Below are 19,872 nucleotides of genomic sequence, written 5' to 3' on the forward strand. Positions count from 1 at the left end.
CCGGTCCCCCCAATCGCAACAACAACCCTGCAGTGCAGTGAGCATGTGTGTGCGCTCGTGTGTGTGTGCGTGTGTAGCCTTGATCTGATGCACAGAGCAGAGCGCCCACGTTGAAAAATTATGCTCCAAAGAGTCAGAAAATGAAACGAAATGAAACGATTTTCTGTATTCCATTACGTTGCTCATGTACTTGTCCATATATATATGTGTGTGTGTGTGTGTGTGTGTGTGAGTGACTGTCTCTGAGTGTGTGTGTGCCCATTGTTTGGCATCGTCGTCGTCGGTCGGTCGTCTCTTAACCTATTCCAAATGAAAAAAAAGAGCACCTCAGAGAGCGGCACGAGCACCACACCACAGGAGGAACATTTCCTGTCGCCATCGGCAATCGTTTTGGCTCTTTATCTGCTTCTTCTTACCCTTCTTTTCCACATTGAATATTTTCTTACGCGGTGGGAACAACAACAACAACAACAAAAGCAACAGCAACAACAACAAACAGTAGCAGCAGCAATCGAAAAACATTAATTTGTTAGGGTTGATTTTTCCACCACGTGGTGAGCGGAGGCGCAGCAGACATACCAGGCATAGAAAAGGGCAACAAAGTTGACAAAAAAATAAATACAATTAATCCGTCTTATGATTAATTTGTGAGTGGCAGAAAAAAAAACTCCTGCGAAGGCGTTCATTCTCCCCCAGCGATGATACAGGTTCTTGATTTTTCTTCCACGGGATTTTTCCATTAGCCATACTCATCCGTTTCTCTCCCTCTCTTTCTCTTCCCCTTGACAGAATATCCACGTACAAAATGGTGGCAGCGGCGCCGGATGTGAGGTGCAATCGAATGGAGTGACCACCAATGGGCACCATCACAATCACCACCACAACAGCCACCACAGCAGCAGCAGTGGCGGTGGCGGTGGTGGCAGCGGCAGCAGCAGCAAACATAAATCCTCCAGCAAGGACAAGCACCGTGATAAGGACCGCGAACACAAGAGTTCCAGTTCCAGCTCGTCGAAGGATCACAAAAGCAGCAGTCGGTAAGAGGCAGAAGGCAATGCGCATATTTGTATTCAAATATTTATATTTTTTTCTCTCGCTTTCGCTCTCTTTCTCTCTTGTTTAGCGACAAGGACAAGCACAAGAGCAGCAGCAGCAGCAGCAGCAGCTCGTCGTCAAAGCATAGAGACAGGGAACGTGATGGCGGCGGCAGCAGCACCACCAGCACCAGCAATTCGCATCGCAGCAGCTCATCGTCCAGTCACAGGGACAAAGATGGGAGCAGCAGCAAGCACAAGTCCTCATCATCCTCATCGTCTTCTGGGCACCACAAGAGCTCGTCCCGGGACAAGGAGCGACGGGAACATAAGGATAAGGATCATCGTAGCAGTAGCAGCAGCTCCTCGAGTCGCGATAAGCATCGCGACCGCGATCACAAATCCTCATCATCATCGTCGAGCTCCCGTGATAAGGAGCGAAGTCACAAAAGCTCCTCATCCTCATCATCGAAGAGCAAACATTCCAGTTCGCGTCACAGCTCCTCCTCACAGTCGAAGGACCCGCCCTCCTATGATGGTGTATTCGTGAAGCCGGAGCCCGTCTCGCAGCCAGCGCATGCCCACATCAACCACACAGCAGATCCCTTCCATCTGCAGCATCAGCAGCAGCTAAATGTCACCGATCCTGCCCTCTGTAATGGCCTTAGCAGCGGCAGCAGCAGCGGCGACATGGGTGGCCATGGCCCTGGCAACGGCAGCGGCATCGGCATCGATGCCAGCGGCGGTGTCTACAAGAACGGCTACGAGGAGAATGCAATGGTTATCAAAAAGGAGGATGAGAGCTTCAATTTGTCGCAGGCCAGCTCCTGTGACTACTCCATGTCCCAGTTCCGAGCCGATGAGCCACCGTTCACAGTCAAGCACGAGGATAGTACCTACAACGAGGAAGATAGCACCATGAACGATAACGATGACGACGAGGAGATGGCCGTCGGTAATGATGGCGATGAGGATGAGGAGGATGTACCGCTGGCCATGCGCAAGCGCAAGCAGGAGGCACCCGATCACAGCCACGGCCAGAGCCACAGCAGCAGCCACAGGGCCCACCATGATGGCAACGATGATGATGATGACATTCCCCTGCTGGCGCGCAAGAAGGTCAAAAAGGAGCACAAAGAGAAGTCCAATAAGAAGAAGCGCATCAAAGAGGAGGCCGACGACGATTATGGCAGCAGCAAGCACAAAAAAAAGAAAATCAAGAAGGTAAGGGCCCCCTGATCCATCCCATTCTGGTGCGTTTCCGCAACGACCCCCCACCCCTTCAGCTATGGTGTCTCTCATCCCACACACACATTCCCATTCGCAGGAGTCTTCCGAGATCAAGACCGAAGTTGTCTCTCCCACCAAGCGCAAGGGTGCCAAGGAGGAGGAGGAAGAGGTGTGGAGATGGTAAGCTATAAGCATTCCTTGAGTATCGAATTTGTTGGCCATCTGTGTGTGGATGGATCCATCCATCCATCCATTACCCTTTTGCACTCTGTCTACCCAGTGCCCATCTCTGCTGCTGCTGCCCACGCAGTCGCATTCGCACTCGCATTCGAAATTCCCCGTTCGAACCGTTGACGTGTGAAGACACACACTCACACACGCACACACGCACACACACACACACACACACACACAACACCCACCATCATCCAGTCTGTCTGGTTGTCTGGCGGTGCGCGCACAGCGCACACATGTGCCCTGGCTGCCATGCCGAAGTTTGAATGTCACTGACCTACATTTTGAAAGTCACAATGGCGGGCAAGAACAGCAACAGTAACAACAAAAAGACCAAAACAGTATGTTCCAGAAGTCTGTTTACCTTTGTATCTGTCGTGGTTACACGCTTTTCTCACTCTCGCTCTATCTCTCGTTCTGTGTGTGTGTGTGAGTGAGTAATTACTGTATAAACATACTGTATATTTTTTTTCGACACTGGCCAAACATTCGCCGCGCAACGCGTGCGCTTCACCATCAGCTGTTCGCTGGGCCCCCACCACCACCATCCCCACAAACACATAAACCACTTTTGAGGTTATGTCAGCTGCTGCTGCCTGGTGCCTCGTCGCTTTGCGTAATGTGAAAAAAAAGAAAAACAAAGAAAAAAGAGCGACAACTGACTAGCGCTGCGCTAAATGGCAACTGCGCTGTCGCCGCTGTGCCGGTGTCGGTGTCTATGGGGAAAACGCATATTGTATTTTCATTTCCAGGAGCTGCGCTTTGCTGCAGTCGACGCCAAAAGGCGTTTGCCGCGAAAGCAGCCAGCGGCCGACTCTACTCTACGACTCAAATGGTTATACAGATAAAAAATAGATACTAAAGAAATCTGGAATGGAGTATAAACCGAAACTAATGTCGAATCGCACACTGTTTTGTGTCCAATTCCAGGTGGGAGGAGGAGAAGCGCGAAGATGGCGTCAAGTGGTCAACGCTGGAGCATAAGGGCCCAGTATTTGCACCCCCATACGAGCGTGTGCCACGCAATGTGCGCTTCTTCTACGATGGGCGGCCATTGGATCTGTCCGAGGAGACGGAGGAGGCGGCCACCTTCTATGCAAAGATGTTGAATCACGATTACTGCACCAAGGATATATTCAACAATAACTTCTTCAAGGATTTTCGCAAATCGATGACATCCAAGGAGAAGGAGATAATCAAAGACTTCCGCAAATGCAATTTCCAGGAGATGCACGAATACTTCCAGGCCGAGTCCGAGAAACGCAAGCAAGCGACCAAGGAGGAGAAGCTCGCCAAGAAGAATGAGAACGAGGCACTGATCAAGGAGTATGGCTTCTGTATGATCGATGGCCACAAGGAGAAGATCGGCAACTTTCGGCTGGAGCCCCCAGGGCTGTTTCGTGGTCGTGGCGAACATCCAAAGATGGGCATGATCAAGCGACGCATCGGCGCCTCCGACGTTTCGATCAACTGTGGCAAGGAGTCAAAGGTGCCGCCACCGCCGCATGGCTCGCGTTGGAAGGAGGTGCGACACGACAATACCGTCACCTGGCTGGCATCCTGGATCGAGAATGTCCAGGGACAGGTCAAGTACATCATGCTGAATCCCTCGTCCAAGCTGAAGGGCGAAAAGGATCACATCAAATACGAGACAGCGCGCCGACTGGACAAGTCCATCGATAAGATTCGTGCCACCTATCGCGACGAATGGAAATCGAAGGAGATGCGTGTGCGACAGCGTGCCGTGGCCCTGTACTTCATCGATAAGCTGGCCCTGAGAGCGGGCAATGAGAAGGATGAGGATCAGGCGGACACCGTTGGCTGCTGTTCGCTGCGTGTCGAGCACGTGCAGCTGCACAAGGAGCTGAACGACAAGGAGAATGTGGTCGTGTTCGATTTCCCCGGTAAGGATTCCATACGCTACTACAACGAGGTCGAGGTGGAGAAGCGCGTCTTCAAGAACCTCGAACTCTTTATGGAGCACAAGAAGGAGGGCGACGACCTCTTCGATCGCCTCAACACCCAAGTGCTTAACGAGCATCTCAAGGAGCTGATGGACGGTAAGTTAAATCGATGAATTCTCCCTCGCCCCCAAAATCACACTAATCCTCATCCTCTGTGGTGTGTCTGCAGGACTCACTGCCAAGGTGTTCCGAACGTATAACGCATCGAAAACGCTGCAAAATCAATTGGATTTGCTCACCGATCCGAGTGCGACGGTGCCAGAGAAATTGCTCACGTACAATCGGGCCAATCGTGCCGTTGCCATTCTCTGTAACCATCAGCGCTCCGTGCCGAAGGGCCATCAAAAGTCCATGGAGAATCTAAAGGAAAAAATACGCGCCAAGCGCGATGCCATCGATGATTGCGAGTCCGAATACCATGTGAGTTGGGCCCGAGTTTCGAGTCGAAACTTGAATTAAATTTGAATCGAATTTTCGTGTAGGATTTGAAAAAGGCTGCCAAACGTGGCTCGGTCAAGGAGAAGGTGAATGCCGACAAGAAGGGCAAGCAGCTGGAGCGTCTGAAGGACCAGCTAAAGAAATTGGAACTACAAGAGACTGATAGAGACGAGAATAAGACCATTGCCCTGGGCACATCTAAACTAAATTATCTCGATCCACGCATATCGGTGGCTTGGTAAGTGTTTTGCCTCACCCCTCACCCCTGCCAGCCAACACTTAACTTACATTTGTTTCTTGTGTGTCTCGTTTCTGCAGGTGTAAAAAGAATGGAGTACCGATCGAGAAGATCTTTAACAAAACGCAAAGAACCAAATTTCTATGGGCCGTGCACATGGCCGATGAGAATTATCGTTTTTAAATGTTTACATATACTGCTCCTCCGAATATTCAGCATAACACACACACCGCCACACACTCAAACACACACAAACAAACACACACACAAACACACATATGCATAGACAGTGCAGGATAAGGATAAACAACCCAGCCAAAAGCATGCCCACCATCAACACCAACAACAAGACACCAGGAAACACACACACACACACCACAGAAAGGATAAGGGAAGGCCACAGACTTTATGCAAACTGTAATGCATATTGATGGGGAGTCCAGCTGTATCTTCTGGGGATCTTTTCCTGCGTGCCTGTTCCCCCCACGTTTGATTATTACAAAAAAAGTGCGCCACTCCGCTGAAGTTTAACTTGCGAATCGTCGTACACTAATAGCACACACACACACAGGTCCACACTGTGTAACACACTGCTGCTGTTATGCGGATGTCTGTGTGCGATAATCATAACAAAAACAAAAACCTAAATTTTAATGCGAACTTTAAATGTGAGCGGATGACAACAATCGTTTGTGTCCGTCCATCCGCGGTCGTATGCTGTCTTATAACAAACAAACAAAAAGCAACAACAAAACAAACACCAACCAAGCAAAAGAACATAATTTTTCTATGTTAAAACTGTCAAAACAAAAAAAAAGCAACTTTTTTTTTAAATATACAAATATATATAGATAAATGTATCTATATATATAGCTATATATTATTTTGAAATAGGTCTTCAGCGTGATTAGTGATTGATGATTGCTGATCAATATAAATATATCTATTATTTAAATTTTATCAATATGCATTAAGTGTAAAATCACATATACGATAAAATTAAACAATTTGCAAGTTTTTTTTATGTTTACCCAATAGTTGATTTTTGTTTAGCAAAAGAAATGTCTTTTTTCACTATTAAATATAAACGATTCGATTACGATTCATTACGGATTATGTATTAAGTGCAGTGTGAAGCCAATCGCTCACGAGAGAGGGAGAGAGCCGTGTAGCCCAAAACATTTTAGCATAGCATAATTTATTCAATTGAAAATTAAACAAAAACTACCACAAAAAAAAAACAAAACAAATTCTCGTAAGCAAAGAAATCCAAGCAAAAAACAACAAAAAACAAAACGCTAAAAAAAAAGAAGGAATGATCGATAAGTGATCGATTCAACGGTGTACCGATTGTCTTGTACTCTGTCATCGTTGCTTGATTTCGATAAAAAATGCACCGATTATTTTGTACCTTAATCATTTTAGTAAGAAAAAAGAAAACAAAAACAAAAACTGTAATAAACGAAAGAACAATTCTTTTGCAAAACAAAACATTTTCATAATTTAAGTGAGAACCGAAACTGCTTTACACACACACACACACACACAACACACACTCACACACACACGAATATAGACAGGTTTCAAAATACTCTTCTTCTGTTTCTGCAGGCCAAAACCCAAAAATCCAAGTGCAAGTCAATCAATGAAACGATTGGAAACACCACCCCAAAAACACACACAAACAAATTTTTAGATTGTTTTTTTTATCATTGTGCAATTAGGCAGGAGGAAAATTAAACCTAAAATATACATGTGTGGGAGGGTGGGAGGTGGGGTAAAGTGCGTGCACAGAAAAGTCAACAGTGTCCAGCCAGGATGTCGCTTGCCTCTTTGATTTGTATTTTATATTTTATATATTGCCGCACACACACTTTACCTTACCCCCCGCCACCCACCAACCAACCTTCATATGATTTATGATGATGTTTTGTATGTAGTACTGTACTGTATTTAAATGTAATCAAAAGAAAAAACAAAACAGAAAAGTTAAAAAACGAAAACTGGCACCTTGGGCTGCTGCTGGAATTTGGAGTTTGTGCTCCTCCTATGGATTGATTGTGTGCGAGTGCCCCCCTCTACCCCCTTTAGCATAAATAATAAAAAAGGATTTATATATAAAACCCTCACACACCCACATATGATAATTAGTAATTAAAACAAAAACAAAAATAGTTTATGTGCGTTAAGCTCGTATATAGACAGACAAGTAAACGTGAGAAGAAGCGCTTTCAAAAGGCAAAACACCCCAAAACCCCCCCCATTTGTCGCGTGTAGTCCCGTACCCCCCTACCCCTAATACACACCATTATAAACATGGCATATTACAATATTGATATAAGCAAACAAAAAACAAAAAAAACAAAACAAAAATAACATAGACAAAAACAAAAAACCACAAAACTATTTTAAAATATAGAAATGCAAACAAAACGATTGAACATAAGTTAAAGTAATTGTAATGGAATGATGCAAATATACATACGACAACATATATTTAATTTTAAAACTGAATTCTTGGATGATTTTGGGAAGGGAAGAGGCTCGAATGCCTGACCAAGGTTAGTGGACAAAGAGAGCGTTCATTGCTTTGACCTAGATCTGCGGTGGGGTAACTAGAACAACCAACCAAGTTCATGCGCAAATAAACACAAGTAAATAAAATATGTACTCCAGTTTGAATTTCGATTCGAAATTCTACCGGCCAACGGTCTGCAGGTTGTGTTCTCTGAAATCGACTGCACCGGCTATCGATAACTGCTCAGCGTTGCCATACATTCCGTTCAAATTTGACTTTTGCGCTAACGAACGCCGTGGAAAGAGCAAAGAAAGCGAAAAACAGACGCCGCTCCTCGCACCAAAACCTGCAGCAATTCAATCGTTCAGCAAGTGCAATTAACTATAGGCTATAAATATGTCGGGTGCTGCGAGTCACACACAATTGAATAAGATGCGTGCCAGCGCCGAGGCGGTGGCGTCTCTGGCCGGCACCAACAATGCAGCACAAATGCAACAAGTGGCGTGCAGCAACAACAACAACAGCAGCGGCGGCGGCAGAAATCTATCAGCCATTATGGAACAACTGCAAGTGGATTATGGCAAATACAAATACACAGTCTATCGCTGTGCCAGCAAATTCGTGGCCCTGCAAAAGATCTTTCACAGTGAGTAGCAACAGCACACGGCCAGGATGTTTAATCACCGATCGATCGATCGATCGAACGACTTCCCTCCGCATGTGCAGCCAGCAAAATACCCTACAAGCTGGTGCTGGCCATACTGGAGCGGCACGGCATGCCGGCGAGCAGTGGCGGCAATCTGAACCTGATGGTGCCGCCCTTCCAGCTGACTTCGCTGCTGCACGACATTTACTTTGCCTGCGAGAAGCTCGGACACTTCACCAAGACCAGCAGCTACACGCTGGAGACGGCCACAGCGCTGCTGGCGAACTTCTTCTGGAACATTTACGATCCGTGAGTGGCAGCAGCCTGCAGGAGTCCAGCTCAGTAATGCCCTCTCCTCTCTCTCCTCCCTTTTGCAGTCAGCGACGACACTCGATCTCGCTGCTGGAGATCAGAATCACCTTTCTGCTGCTGTGCAAGCTGTACAGCAGCGAGCACATGGTGGGGGACTTCTTTGGCCTGCTGGTGGAGTGCAGATCCCAGAGCGTGTCGCGCTTTGCCTTCGAGCAGCTGCTCAGCACGCTCAGCAAAATGCTCAGCTATCTGGGCGAGGCCAAGGCCTACGGGGCGCACAATCTGCCGCTGATGATGGAGCAGTGCTTTGCACGGTGTCCGCACAATGCCAGCGGGTTGGGCGAGCAGCAGTTCCACAGCCTGTGGACCACCACACAGACGCGCTTCCTCATCTACGGCAATCTTTTGGCGCTGATCAAGCGCATCGAGGACACGGAGCATCTGATACACAGCAATCCCTGCGCCGGCTGCCGGCTGGAGCATGTCATTGGCATTCGTTTCAAGTGCCAGGTGTGCCGCGATCTGTCGCTTTGCTTGCCCTGCTTTGCGGCAGGCTTTGTGGGTGGCCGCCACGAGGCGTCGCATCGCATGTGCGAGGTGTTTGTGGAGGATCAGCCGCCGCAGCGTTGGACTCGCTATTTGGCACGTCTCTGCGGCTGGATTGCCCACCCACAGAAGACGCAACGCGACGGAGCGGAGGAGGAGGAGCGACGCGGCTTCTGCAATGCCCAGGAGAGTGGCAACGGTGGGAGCCTGGGGCAGCCATCCACGGCACCCGAACTGGCGCCCATACCCGCTGAGACGCGCAGTTTTCGCTGCAACTCGACGACAAAGCCGCCCATGATGGAGCAGCAGCAGCAGGCACAGCCACAGCAGCCACAACAGCCGCAGCAGGAGCTCTGCTCGCTGACGGGCTTGGCCAGTCAGGCCTCAAATCGCATGCAATCCATAATCGATCGTCTGCAGCTGCAGAATGCGTGAGTTCTGCCCTCGTTTGTGTCTTCGTCTTTATGGAATTCCCTTTTTTGCTTGCAGCAAACTGGAGACACAGCTGCAGAAGGTTTCCACCACTTCGAGTGCCCAAATCTCCGAGTTTCTGAGCGCCCATCAGAGTTTTCTGCTGCAAATCATTGAGGATATGCGACAGCTATCGGTAGGCAGTCCACAAATCATCAGACAATCAATTGTTGACCTTAATTTCGCCTGCAGCGCGCCTCCACAACAACATCGCCCAAGGGGCAGGCTGCACCTTTGACCAGCTCAACGTTCCTGAACTCGAGCACGCCACAGAGACAACAGGCGTTCGATATGTATGCGCCCGTGGGCGCCAATCTGACACATTCCAGTGCGTAGTCAACGCTGTCCCTCCCTCGGTATATCCTTCATTGCATATCCTTTCGTTTCCTTGCAGTTAATGGCGCCGAGCTGAATCGCAGCTATTTGGAGGCCAACAAATCGGATTACTCGCTGAACGATATCAGCCTGTGGTTCGATCAGCGACGTTCCAGCGTGCAGCATGCTGGCGGAGCAGCTCCCCAATCGCTGCCACTGGGCGCGCTGCTCGAACAGCATCCGGTTAGTGGCGATGGCCGGGACACAGAGATGGCCAACTTCAAGCTGCTGCTGCACAAGGTCAAGGAAATCGTCGAAGACTCCTACAGCGACAATGCCGAACTGTCGGCAGCCACACAGAACCTGGAGAACGTGCTCGACAGCATCATCAAGACCGAGGAGCATCAGCGCCGCAGCAGCACATAATTCGATCTATTTCTATATGTTTTATATGTTTGTAAGCGAAACGAATCCATCCTGACACAAGATCTAAAGATCTTCATAGCCTGTAAGCCATTACCATTTATGCAATCACAGAGTCCAATGCTTTAATAACAGACCAGATCTAATGGATCGAAATATATCATTCCATAAACAAATTGGCCATTAAATGAACCAAACACAAAGCGTGCTTTGCCAGCCAGGGGCTCAATCCTGCGAGGAAGCGATCGCAGAACGAGCTGCGGGGACTCCAAAGCGTCTCCTGCAGCAGCAGAAATCTCACTCCTCCTCTTGCTTTGCTCTCCTTATCACAGTTGCCAGCACATCGCTGGCCATTTGCAGCTGATGCAAATTTGTTAGCTGCTGCAGACGATCCTTTTGTTGCTCTGTTGGCTTTAGCAGCTGCGTCCAGGCCAGCAGCTCCTCGCGCAGACACGCCTCGAAGGCGCCAGCCACATCGGCGGGTGCCGCATTGTATGCGCTCAACTCCAGCACGGAGAGGTTGCAGTGCAGCTGCAGCAGATCGCGCATTAAGCGATGCAGCAGCAGACGCAAACGGGCCTGGGTCCGGGCATAGACATGCCAATGCTGGCCGGGATCATCGCGCAGCAGCAGCACTCCGCACCATTGCGACTGGGGCTGGCTGTTGTAGAAGATGCGCTGCTGCTGGAGCGTCGTCGTGGCGGTTGGTGTGTCATAAAATGCATCAAGCATATCCTCGTCGGAGCCTGCAAGGGAAGACCAAGCTTAGAGCAAATTCATGGCGTGAGTTAGGGGCTGGCTTACCGCGCTCAGCGGAGGCTTGTTGTGTGCCCTGATCCGTGATCAGCTCGAACTGCAGCTTGGCAACGAGCAGCTGCTCGAAGCGCGCACAATCCTGGGCCGCCTGACCATCGATAAAATCCAGACGCAGGGCGCAATGTGCCGTCTGGGTCATGATCACGGCCAGAAAGTCCTGGTGCAGTGTGGCGGGTGCAAAGCGGGGAGCCAGTGCTTCGGGCTGCTGCAGCAGCGCCACCACATCAATGCTGGCCAAGTGCATTTGACGCGTGCACGGCGCGGAATCCGCGACGCCATTTCTTATCTCATAGATGGCCAACAGCTGGAGCTGCTCGGCCTGCAGCAGATCCTCGAGCCGCAGACGCACCAGCAGCACGGCCGTACAGTCCGGCAGCAGCTGGGAGGCCTGGGCCACGGGACGCCAGTTGAGGCGACGACTGTGCTGATCCTGGCACGACCAGAACTGGGCCAACGCATCGTAGTCCTCGGGCGGCTGGCCATTCGGCTGCACGGGCAGCTCATACAGACGATGCTCGTAGCTGAGGCTGTCCCCGCCGCCATTGTCCAGATGCAGCAGCGGCCGCAGACTGTGCACAATGGACAGGCGATTGCTGCCCGCTATGTTGGCCAGGAGTGTGCCACAGACCAGGTAATCGCCACAGATCCTCGTCCAGACATCGCCGAAGCGCCGCAGCAGTTGCTTCTCCTCCAGCAGCAGGGAGCGGTGACCGGGCGGGCCGAAGGTCTGCAGCTCCACCATGCGAGCAAAGTCCTGCTGCGTCTGCGCCCGCTGGCTGCACAGCTCCGCCCGTGCGGTGTGCACCTTCTGCAGCAGTCGCTCGAAGTGTTGGTTCGGCAGGGAGTCAGCGCTGCTGGAGGTTCTGCTGCTGCTGTGGGATGGCTCCCCTGGCTGAAAGTCGGTACGCTGACGCTTGCCATTGGTGAAGCGCAGCTCCACGTACGCCTGGTGCTTGATGGGACCGTTGACCATCCTGAAACCCGCCACGTGATCGTGCTGGGCCACCAGCTCAAAATTGGCGCCATGTTCGGGGGGACGGCGCAGCACCAGCAGCAGCTGCCAGCAGTGCACCAGAATGTACAGCTGCTCCTGCAGCCACACAAACTTGCCGATGCCGAGTGGGAGATCCTCGGCAGCCTGCAGCATGCTGTGGTCCACCGTCGGCAGCGACGCATTCGGATTGTTGGCCCTGGCCCCAGCCTCGTCTTCGCGCCTGAGAAAGCTGCTCATGGGACCATCGTAGGACTGCAGTTTGTCGGTCAGCTGTTTCAGCTGGCTTTGCTGGAGATCAATGTGATGCAGCAGCTCCTTATTGCGGAATTCGTAGAACTTGAGATTGCGGCCAAGCACTAAGCTGGACACGGTGCGTCCGTGACCCCGACCCAGATGCAGATTGGCACAGAAGGCTATGCTGGTGCGCTGACATAACAACTCCGGCACATTCTCCTCTATGTAAGGCAGCATTACACAAACAATTGGCAATGTTGACAAATTTGAGCGCTCAGACAGGAAATCGAAAAGCGCGGCTGGTGCGTAAACAGAGATGCCACAGACGCATTGATAGAAACTATCGATACATGCCATCATCACAACAGCTACTTAATAATATAAAATGCAAACCAATTAAAAATTTGACAAAGATGCAGCACCGAAACTAACATGGCACGCCAATAAACCAGGTTTAGCTTATTAAGCTTGGCTTAAGAGTGTCATAAAATGAAAATCCATTCAAAAATGGCAAAATGATAGTCGAGCGACCGATTATTCAACAAGTTGTGACTATCGGCTGGAACAGATGTTTGCATGTAAAAGTAAGAAGAAGACGAACCACAAACAACATTCTTGCCGCCCTCCAGCCCGTTCCGCCCGCGCAAATATCATAGCATTGATTTGCTCCGCTAGCCTTGCCCCCGCTGCAGTTTCTTGTGCCTGGTTCTGGTTCTGGTTCTCTTGGCCCGTGGTCCAGCTCAGCTCTGTATATAGCCATTATCCGACTGCAGCTGCCGTAGCCTCATTAAAGTGCATCACAGTTACATATATATATATATATAAAAATATCTATCGTGCTGTGCCTACGTATCAATTGTATGTGTTAATCTCTCTCTCTAACAACGCGATAACAATTAAACTGTAAAACGAGTGTGTGTGTTGTGAGCTGCGATCAAAACATAACGTTTGTTTTTCAACAACTGAAGCGCGTCCAGTAGAGAAGCAGGAGAGGAGAGAACCAACACCACACATACACACACACACACACAACCAAGGGCAGATGTAGGCGCATGCAAGCAGTGCGAGTGCTGGGCGGACTGTGAACGCAAGCGAGATAGAAATAGGCATAATTTATAGCACATATACAGTTAGTAGTGCTAGGAGCGAAAAGTAGCTGGAATCGATAAGAGGCCCAATACATGTGTACATGTACACCAGAAGGTCTCTCACGCAACCTTAACCAATATCCAGAGACGAGACCCACAAAGCCAGAGCCACCAACAGTATTACATACCACTGCACGCACCCCCACACTCACGCACGCACACACACGCACACACACGCACGCACCGAATCAACGCGTCCGCCCACAAGTCGCTGGAATCAGTGCACCGTCGCCCAGAGATCCAGCTTCAATTCCAGTTCCAAGCTCCCAAACAGCAAACAACAAAAAATATGGTAAGTGCCTTTTTGCCATGGAGTCGCTGTTACCAAATGCGGCAATGGCCACAAACCACCTACACACTAGCGCGCACACACACACAGCAGAAAGCCAACACTCGCAGAACAAAAACACAAATGTACGAGGCGCCCGTTGGCCAAGCTCCCAGGCCAACCACTTGGAGTAGTCCCTCCGAATGTGCCGCCCAGTGTCTGTGCGGATTTCGTGGTCATCAGTTGGCCCGCTCTAGCTCTAATGTGCCACGAAACGGAGTGAATTTAATTGATAATTTGCGTTAATTTATAATCGTTCGATGCAGCAGCAGCCAGCAGCCAGCACCCCCCACAGCAGCACCGCTCAAAAAACCGCAGCCGCAAGCCCACAAGCAGGCGTAATCAGTTCAATCCATTATCAATAGCTGTTTATAGTGCAGAAGGCACTTAAGGTGCGACGGTGTACAGTGAAAAGTGCCTTGAACGGCCAAGCAGGGTTTTCGGGGGCATCGTTTTAACTTCTTTCTTGAATCAAATGCATTAAGGACTGACATTTGCTGCAGTGAAATCTCTGCAAAAGATACTCAAAATGCGTCCATAATTTGCTGATCGAGAAGCCCCATCCTAGATCATCGTTTGGTTCAGTTTCCACTCAAAATCTCACCCCCCCCTAGAAATAAATGTCACGTACAATATTTCATGTTTATTTTTGTAGAACTAAGAAGAGGAGGAGAAGCTTTGAACACAAAGCTAAACCAACAAACAATTCCAATAAAATCTCTCAATTTGATTCGCACAGAGCTCACCGATCGTCACGAGACGTGGGGCACAGCAGGCGAAAATACAAACCCGAGCCATGGCCATGAAGTCGTCGGGTTCGAGTTCGACAACGGCATCGGCGTCATCGTCGGGAGCGATCAAAAGCAGCAGCGTTGGCGGCGAGCTGCCCAAACGTAGCGAAACCCTCTTGGAGGCAAAACGTCGCGCACGGAACATGCTCAAGAACCAAGGAAGCACTCAAGCCATGCAGGAGACTGTGACGGATATATTCCAGACCGTAAGTGTACCACCCGGCATCCTGCAGCCTGTGTGCCAGTCCTCATTTAATCCATTTCAGGCTGTCAAGTCGCGGCCTTTGGTGCGCGGGGAAACGGCGATGGTCTATCATCAGTCGATGGAGCAGCATTGCTGCCTCTGGGATCCCAAGCACTTGGAGTGTCCGGAGCGCTTTAATCGCGTTTTGGATCGGTAAGTTGTGCCAGCTCAAAAAACAATAAAGGAAGGTCCTTAATTATGAGTATTTTGATGGCACAGCTGCAACGAGTTGAAGCTGTTGGATCGCTGCCTGCCAGTGTCGCCCAGGCTGGCCACCAAACAGGAGATCCTACGCCTGCACACGGCCGAGCATTTCGAACTGTTGGAGCAGACATCCGAAGTGTGCGACGACCAGAGCATGGAGGAGCTAAGCTCCCGTTTCGATTCAATATACATACATCCGGTGAGAGAAATCTAGCAGCAGCAGCATGCCCATTGTTTCCATATTTACATATATAATTATTATTATTACATGCATATAGATGAGCCTCAATTGGAGCTTGAATTTGATTAGATTATTGTTGAAGCTGGTGCATATTCATGAGACAATTCGATTACACTCGAAACCAGCGCCCAATTGCCTGAGAACTCGTGCCTATTCTGCCGCATTTGCATTGCCAGTGCACGAAATCTTGAAGCTAAATGCAAACTTCAATGTCGATCAAGGCAATGCCTCAGAAAGCCGTGCTGTTGGCTGCATATCTCACAGCAATTCCTGCAGCAGTCTGCAGTCAGTCAGTCTTCGTTTTTCAGGCAGCGATAGGAGGGGGCTTGCCCCTCTCTAATAATAATTAATTAATTAATCTGAATTGATTTGTATCTGAGAATAGATAGTCGTTAAAGTCTCAAATTCTAACCACATGCAGTTGATATTTTCATTGCCTGAAATTGTGCCTAAATTGAACACAAAACGAATGTGCTAGGGGTACTTTAGGAGCTCGCTTTGAGCTACCTTTAAGCTGCCTCTGGCATTGAATATTTGTATCTAGCTAACTTCTATTCTATTCCCTTTGTTTTAGTCCACATTTCAGTTGTCCTTGCTGGCCAGCGGCTCCACCATAGAGCTTGTGGATGCCATAATTACGGGCAGGGCGCAGAATGGCATGGCCATCATTCGACCGCCCGGGCATCATGCCATGAAGGCTGAATTCAATGGGTATTGTTTCTTCAACAATGTGGCACTGGCCGCGCAGCATGCCCTCGATGTGCACAAGCTGGAGCGCATACTGATCCTCGACTACGATGTGCATCATGGCCAGGGCACACAGCGCTTCTTCTACAACGATCCAAGGTAAGAGACGGAGAGAGGAGATCCTGCAGTATCCAGCGATTAAATGTTGCTTTTTTTAGGGTCTTATATTTCTCCATACATCGCTTTGAGCACGGCAGCTTCTGGCCAAATCTGCAGGAGTCCGATTACCATGCCATTGGCGAGGGCCCCGGCCTGGGCTTCAACTTCAATGTGCCGCTGAATGAGACCGGGCTGGGGAACGGCGAGTACTTGGCCATTTTCCAGCAGCTGCTGCTGCCCGTGGCCATGGAGTACCAGCCAGAGCTGATTATCGTCTCGGCCGGCTATGATGCGGCTCTGGGCTGTCCCGAGGGTGAGATGCAGGTGACGCCCGCCTGCTATGCGCATCTGCTCAATCCGCTGCTGCGTCTGGCCGACTCCCGTGTGGCCGTTGTGCTCGAGGGTGGCTACTGCCTGGACTCCCTGGCCGAGGGTGCGGCCCTCACGTTGCGCACCCTGCTGGGGGATCCCTGCCCCGTGCTGATCGAGCCGCTGCAGCCGCCAAAACCAACGCTGGTCAAGTCCCTTCTCAACTGCATCTTTGCCCATCGGCCGTACTGGCGTTGCCTCCAGCTGCAGGCCACCTACGATCCCCCCGAGCTGCAGACCAAGGACAGGCACCCGGACTTGCATATTGTGGAGCGTGTGTGGATTGGTGGACCGCCACCTGTGACCATTTATCCGACGCGCGACACCTCTGTGCAACATCTCATTCCCGCTGCGACTGTGGCCGAAAATACGGATCGGCTGCGCAGACTGCGGCTGGAGACGAGTCTGACGGTGCCCGGAGTGCGCGTGTGCTATGCCTACAACCCGGAGATGATGGAGCATCGCAATCTGGACGATCTGGGGCATCCGGAGCAGCCGAAGCGCATTCAGTTTATCCACAAAATGCACGAGGACTACCAGCTGCTCGGACGTATGAAGCTGCTCGCTGCGCGGGCGGCCACCACCGATGAGATTTGCTTGGCGCACAGTCGCTCGCATGTGAACACAATGCGCCGAGTGCTGGGACGCGACAAGGAGGATCTGCAGGCGCAGGCAGCGACATACAATTCGGTGTATCTGCATCCGGCTACCTTTGGCTGTGCCACAGTGGCCGCTGGCTCCGTGCTCCAGGCGGTGGACAGTGTGCTGCGCGGCGAGTCCCGCAGTGCCATCTGCAACGTGCGACCGCCTGGCCATCACGCAGAGCCGGACCAGCCGCACGGCTTCTGCATCTTCAACAATGTGGCCATTGCCGCCCAGTATGCCATTCGGGAGTTTGGCCTGAAGCGCGTGCTCATCGTTGACTGGGATGTCCACCACGGCAATGGCACGCAGCACATCTTCGAGTCGAACCCAAAGGTGCTGTACATCAGCGTTCATCGCTACGAGAACGGCACCTTCTTCCCCAAGGGCCCCGACGGCAACTACGATGTGGTGGGCAAGCACGCAGGAGCTGGCTTTAATGTGAATATTCCATGGAATAAGGTGAGTCTCTGCCGATTTCCCCAAGCACTCCATTTGCTCATTGATTTCGTTCGTCTTACAGAAGGGCATGGGGGATCTGGAGTATGCGTTGGCATTCCAGCAGCTCGTCATGCCAATTGCTTACGAGTTCCAGCCGGAGCTGGTGCTCGTGTCGGCGGGCTTCGATGCGGCCATTGGCGATCCATTGGGCGGCTGCAAAGTCTCACCCGAAGGCTATGGCCTGTTCACCCATTGGCTGTCCGCGTTGGCCGGTGGCCGCATAATTGTGTGCCTCGAAGGCGGCTACAATGTGAACAGCATTTCGTATGCCATGACCATGTGCACAAAGACGCTGCTGGGAGATCCTGTGCCGACGCCGCAGCTGGGTTCGGTTGCGCTGCTGAGGCCGCCGACAACGGCCTTCCAGAGCTGCCTGGAGACGCTACAGTGCTGCGTGGAGGTGCAGCGTCAGCATTGGAAATCGCTCGAGTTTGTTGGCTACCGCCTGCCGCATGGCTATCAAATTGGAGAGAATAACAACGAGGATTTTCTTGCCGCTTCCCTGGTGAAGTTGAATATTTCAAGTGACGACGCCCAGGGTGCGGCGGGCGGACCCACCGATTGCGAACAGGCCGATCCTGGGCAGGAGCGGCCCAGCGACAGCAAGCCCAAAGTCAAGGTAAAGCCGCCCAATCATTCAACGGCCGCGCCAGAGGAGGTACGATTCGAGATTCGAGCACAAATGCTGGACGGACATAACTAATCTCTGCCATATTATTCCGTCCAATTTCTTTTCCATTTATTCTCTCCGTCTCCCTCATTGCCGCGATGCCACTCTCTCTCTTGCTCTCTCTTGCTGTCCCTCCATCCTTCTCTATCTTTCATTTGCACTCATGGTGGTGGCCGCTGGCAGATGTTTGCCATTCCCCCAAGCAAGACCTGTCCGCACATGCGAATGCTGCGACCGGAATTGGTGCCGCAATGTAAGCAACAAAAGAGCATCCCAGTCGTTACTCCCTGCTCCTGCTCCTGCTCCTACTCCTCCATTCTGTTTCTGTTTTTATGTTGTAGCAAGTAGGACTCCAAGCCAGAATCTTCTGCTATTTCATGTTGGTTTTGCATGGCTTATGGATGACCAGAAACAGTTCCCATCTGCTGGCTTTCTGCAGTTCCCCGATCCACTTCTGTACAAATATTTTATTCGTTTTTCCTTTCGTTTCAATTGGTGAAGTCTGTTTATGGTGTAATTCGTTTTGTATTGGTGCTAGCGTGTTTTGTTTTGCCACTTTTCACTCCCTTAAACAAGCTCCATTCTTTTTGATCATTTGTTAATTTGAATTATTAAATACTGCTTTGTTTTATGTACTCCTTCGACTGATAATGAACATCTCTATTATCCACAGCAATAAACACGAGGGCACCGTGCGGCGAATGCATCTCTAGGTCGGAGAACTGGATGTGTTTGAGCTGTCAGTATATTGGCTGTGGGCGCTATGTGGGTCGGCACATGCAGCGGCACTGCGAGGCACTTGAGCATACACTGGTGATGCGCTTACAGGACCATGCCGTGTGGTGCTACGTGTGCGGCATTTATCTCGATAATCCGCGACTCTTCGAGTACAAGAATCGAGCGCATCAGGATAGATATGGCAGACCGCTGGCCTGGCGTTATCCCTGTGCAAAGCGTGCCGATGGCTGTTATCCGCTGGATCCCGAGTCGGATTCGGAGGAGGAGGCCGATCATATTGCCAATGGCAGCTATCTCCAGGAGGCTCAGTGACCCTTGCTGCTGCGCGTCCTGCACGCCCTCACCGATTATATGTGCACACTGTGCCCACCATTCAGACACATACTCCAGTTCCTGGTCGAGCACATGTGGCCGCTGCTGGAACGCATTTACCTTAAGATGATCAAATTTTTTTTGGGCAATTGAGACAACGGACACTCTGTCTCTCCCTACCTCCCTCCCTCCCTCGTTCCCCTTTGGGCAAAAACGAGCGCGCATAGAGCGCGTTCGTTGCATAAATTAATTGTTGCATGGGAGCCTGGCTGTTTGGCGGTTCCCTTTAATGAATGGTAGAAACAAAAACCCCCTTAACAAATAGAAATTGTTAATGTTATGAACTAATAATTAAATTAAATATATGTAATAAAGAGGTACAGTGTTAAGCAATTGCAAGCAGTGTTCCTGCACTGCTTCGGGGA

General features: G+C 50.5%; 5 protein-coding genes across 11 annotated transcripts in view; 3 read left to right on the top strand and 2 right to left on the bottom strand.

Moving 5' to 3' along the window:
- Positions 1 to 226, bottom strand: part of LOC117903624 (ras GTPase-activating protein raskol) — a 48,320-nt gene extending 48,094 nt beyond the window's left edge. Inside the window, exon 1 of the mRNA XM_034815888.1 lies at positions 203 to 226. The gene's annotated coding sequence lies outside the window, so the exon portion shown is untranslated. The remainder of the gene's footprint in view (positions 1 to 202) is intronic.
- Positions 1 to 5,935, top strand: part of LOC117903627 (DNA topoisomerase 1) — a 126,209-nt gene extending 120,274 nt beyond the window's left edge. Inside the window, exons 2-9 of one of the 5 annotated variants that reach the window (XM_034815897.1) lie at positions 790 to 1,037; positions 1,124 to 1,969; positions 2,000 to 2,258; positions 2,362 to 2,444; positions 3,429 to 4,558; positions 4,632 to 4,882; positions 4,945 to 5,138; positions 5,219 to 5,935. In XM_034815897.1, the coding sequence (XP_034671788.1) occupies positions 790 to 1,037; positions 1,124 to 1,969; positions 2,000 to 2,258; positions 2,362 to 2,444; positions 3,429 to 4,558; positions 4,632 to 4,882; positions 4,945 to 5,138; positions 5,219 to 5,321 (3,114 nt within the window). In that variant the 3' untranslated portion in view covers positions 5,322 to 5,935. Of the gene's footprint in view, positions 1 to 683; positions 708 to 789; positions 1,038 to 1,123; positions 2,259 to 2,361; positions 2,445 to 3,141; positions 3,334 to 3,428; positions 4,559 to 4,631; positions 4,883 to 4,944; positions 5,139 to 5,218 lie in introns of those variants that run through there. The other 4 variants (XM_034815896.1, XM_034815895.1, XM_034815894.1 and 1 more) reach the window with 4 other exon arrangements.
- Positions 5,936 to 7,933: 1,998 nt separating this feature from the next.
- Positions 7,934 to 10,566, top strand: LOC117903629 (dystrophin). Its single transcript, XM_034815899.1, has 6 exons — positions 7,934 to 8,302; positions 8,383 to 8,611; positions 8,680 to 9,591; positions 9,650 to 9,767; positions 9,824 to 9,959; positions 10,026 to 10,566. Exons 1-6 carry the CDS (start codon positions 8,053 to 8,055, stop codon positions 10,370 to 10,372), a joined length of 1,992 nt encoding a protein of 663 aa, XP_034671790.1. The 5' UTR covers positions 7,934 to 8,052; the 3' UTR covers positions 10,373 to 10,566.
- Positions 10,553 to 12,731, bottom strand: LOC117903630. Its single transcript, XM_034815901.1, has 2 exons — positions 11,174 to 12,731; positions 10,553 to 11,115 (listed from the first exon to the last, which is right to left on the bottom strand). The coding sequence occupies exons 1-2, from the start codon at positions 12,648 to 12,650 to the stop codon at positions 10,667 to 10,669; spliced, it is 1,926 nt and encodes a 641-aa protein (XP_034671792.1). The 5' UTR covers positions 12,651 to 12,731; the 3' UTR covers positions 10,553 to 10,666.
- A 1,897-nt stretch (positions 12,732 to 14,628) lies between these two features.
- Positions 14,629 to 19,840, top strand: LOC117903625 (histone deacetylase 6). 3 transcript variants are annotated; one of them, XM_034815890.1, is made up of 8 exons: positions 14,629 to 14,886; positions 14,947 to 15,077; positions 15,144 to 15,327; positions 15,944 to 16,215; positions 16,275 to 17,688; positions 17,750 to 18,385; positions 18,581 to 18,650; positions 19,071 to 19,840. In XM_034815890.1, the coding sequence occupies exons 1-8, from the start codon at positions 14,686 to 14,688 to the stop codon at positions 19,445 to 19,447; spliced, it is 3,285 nt and encodes a 1,094-aa protein (XP_034671781.1). In that variant the 5' UTR covers positions 14,629 to 14,685; the 3' UTR covers positions 19,448 to 19,840. The 3 variants fall into 3 exon arrangements, with proteins under 3 accessions (XP_034671781.1, XP_034671783.1, XP_034671782.1); XM_034815892.1 differs by lacking the exon at positions 18,581 to 18,650 and having other exon boundaries at positions 17,750 to 18,346; positions 19,071 to 19,204; XM_034815891.1 differs by lacking the exon at positions 18,581 to 18,650 and having other exon boundaries at positions 19,071 to 19,193.
- The last annotated feature ends 32 nt before the right edge of the window (positions 19,841 to 19,872 follow it).

Source organism: Drosophila subobscura, chromosome A (assembly GCF_008121235.1).
Source record: "Drosophila subobscura isolate 14011-0131.10 chromosome A, UCBerk_Dsub_1.0, whole genome shotgun sequence".
Lineage (NCBI taxonomy): Eukaryota > Metazoa > Arthropoda > Insecta > Diptera > Drosophilidae > Drosophila > Drosophila subobscura.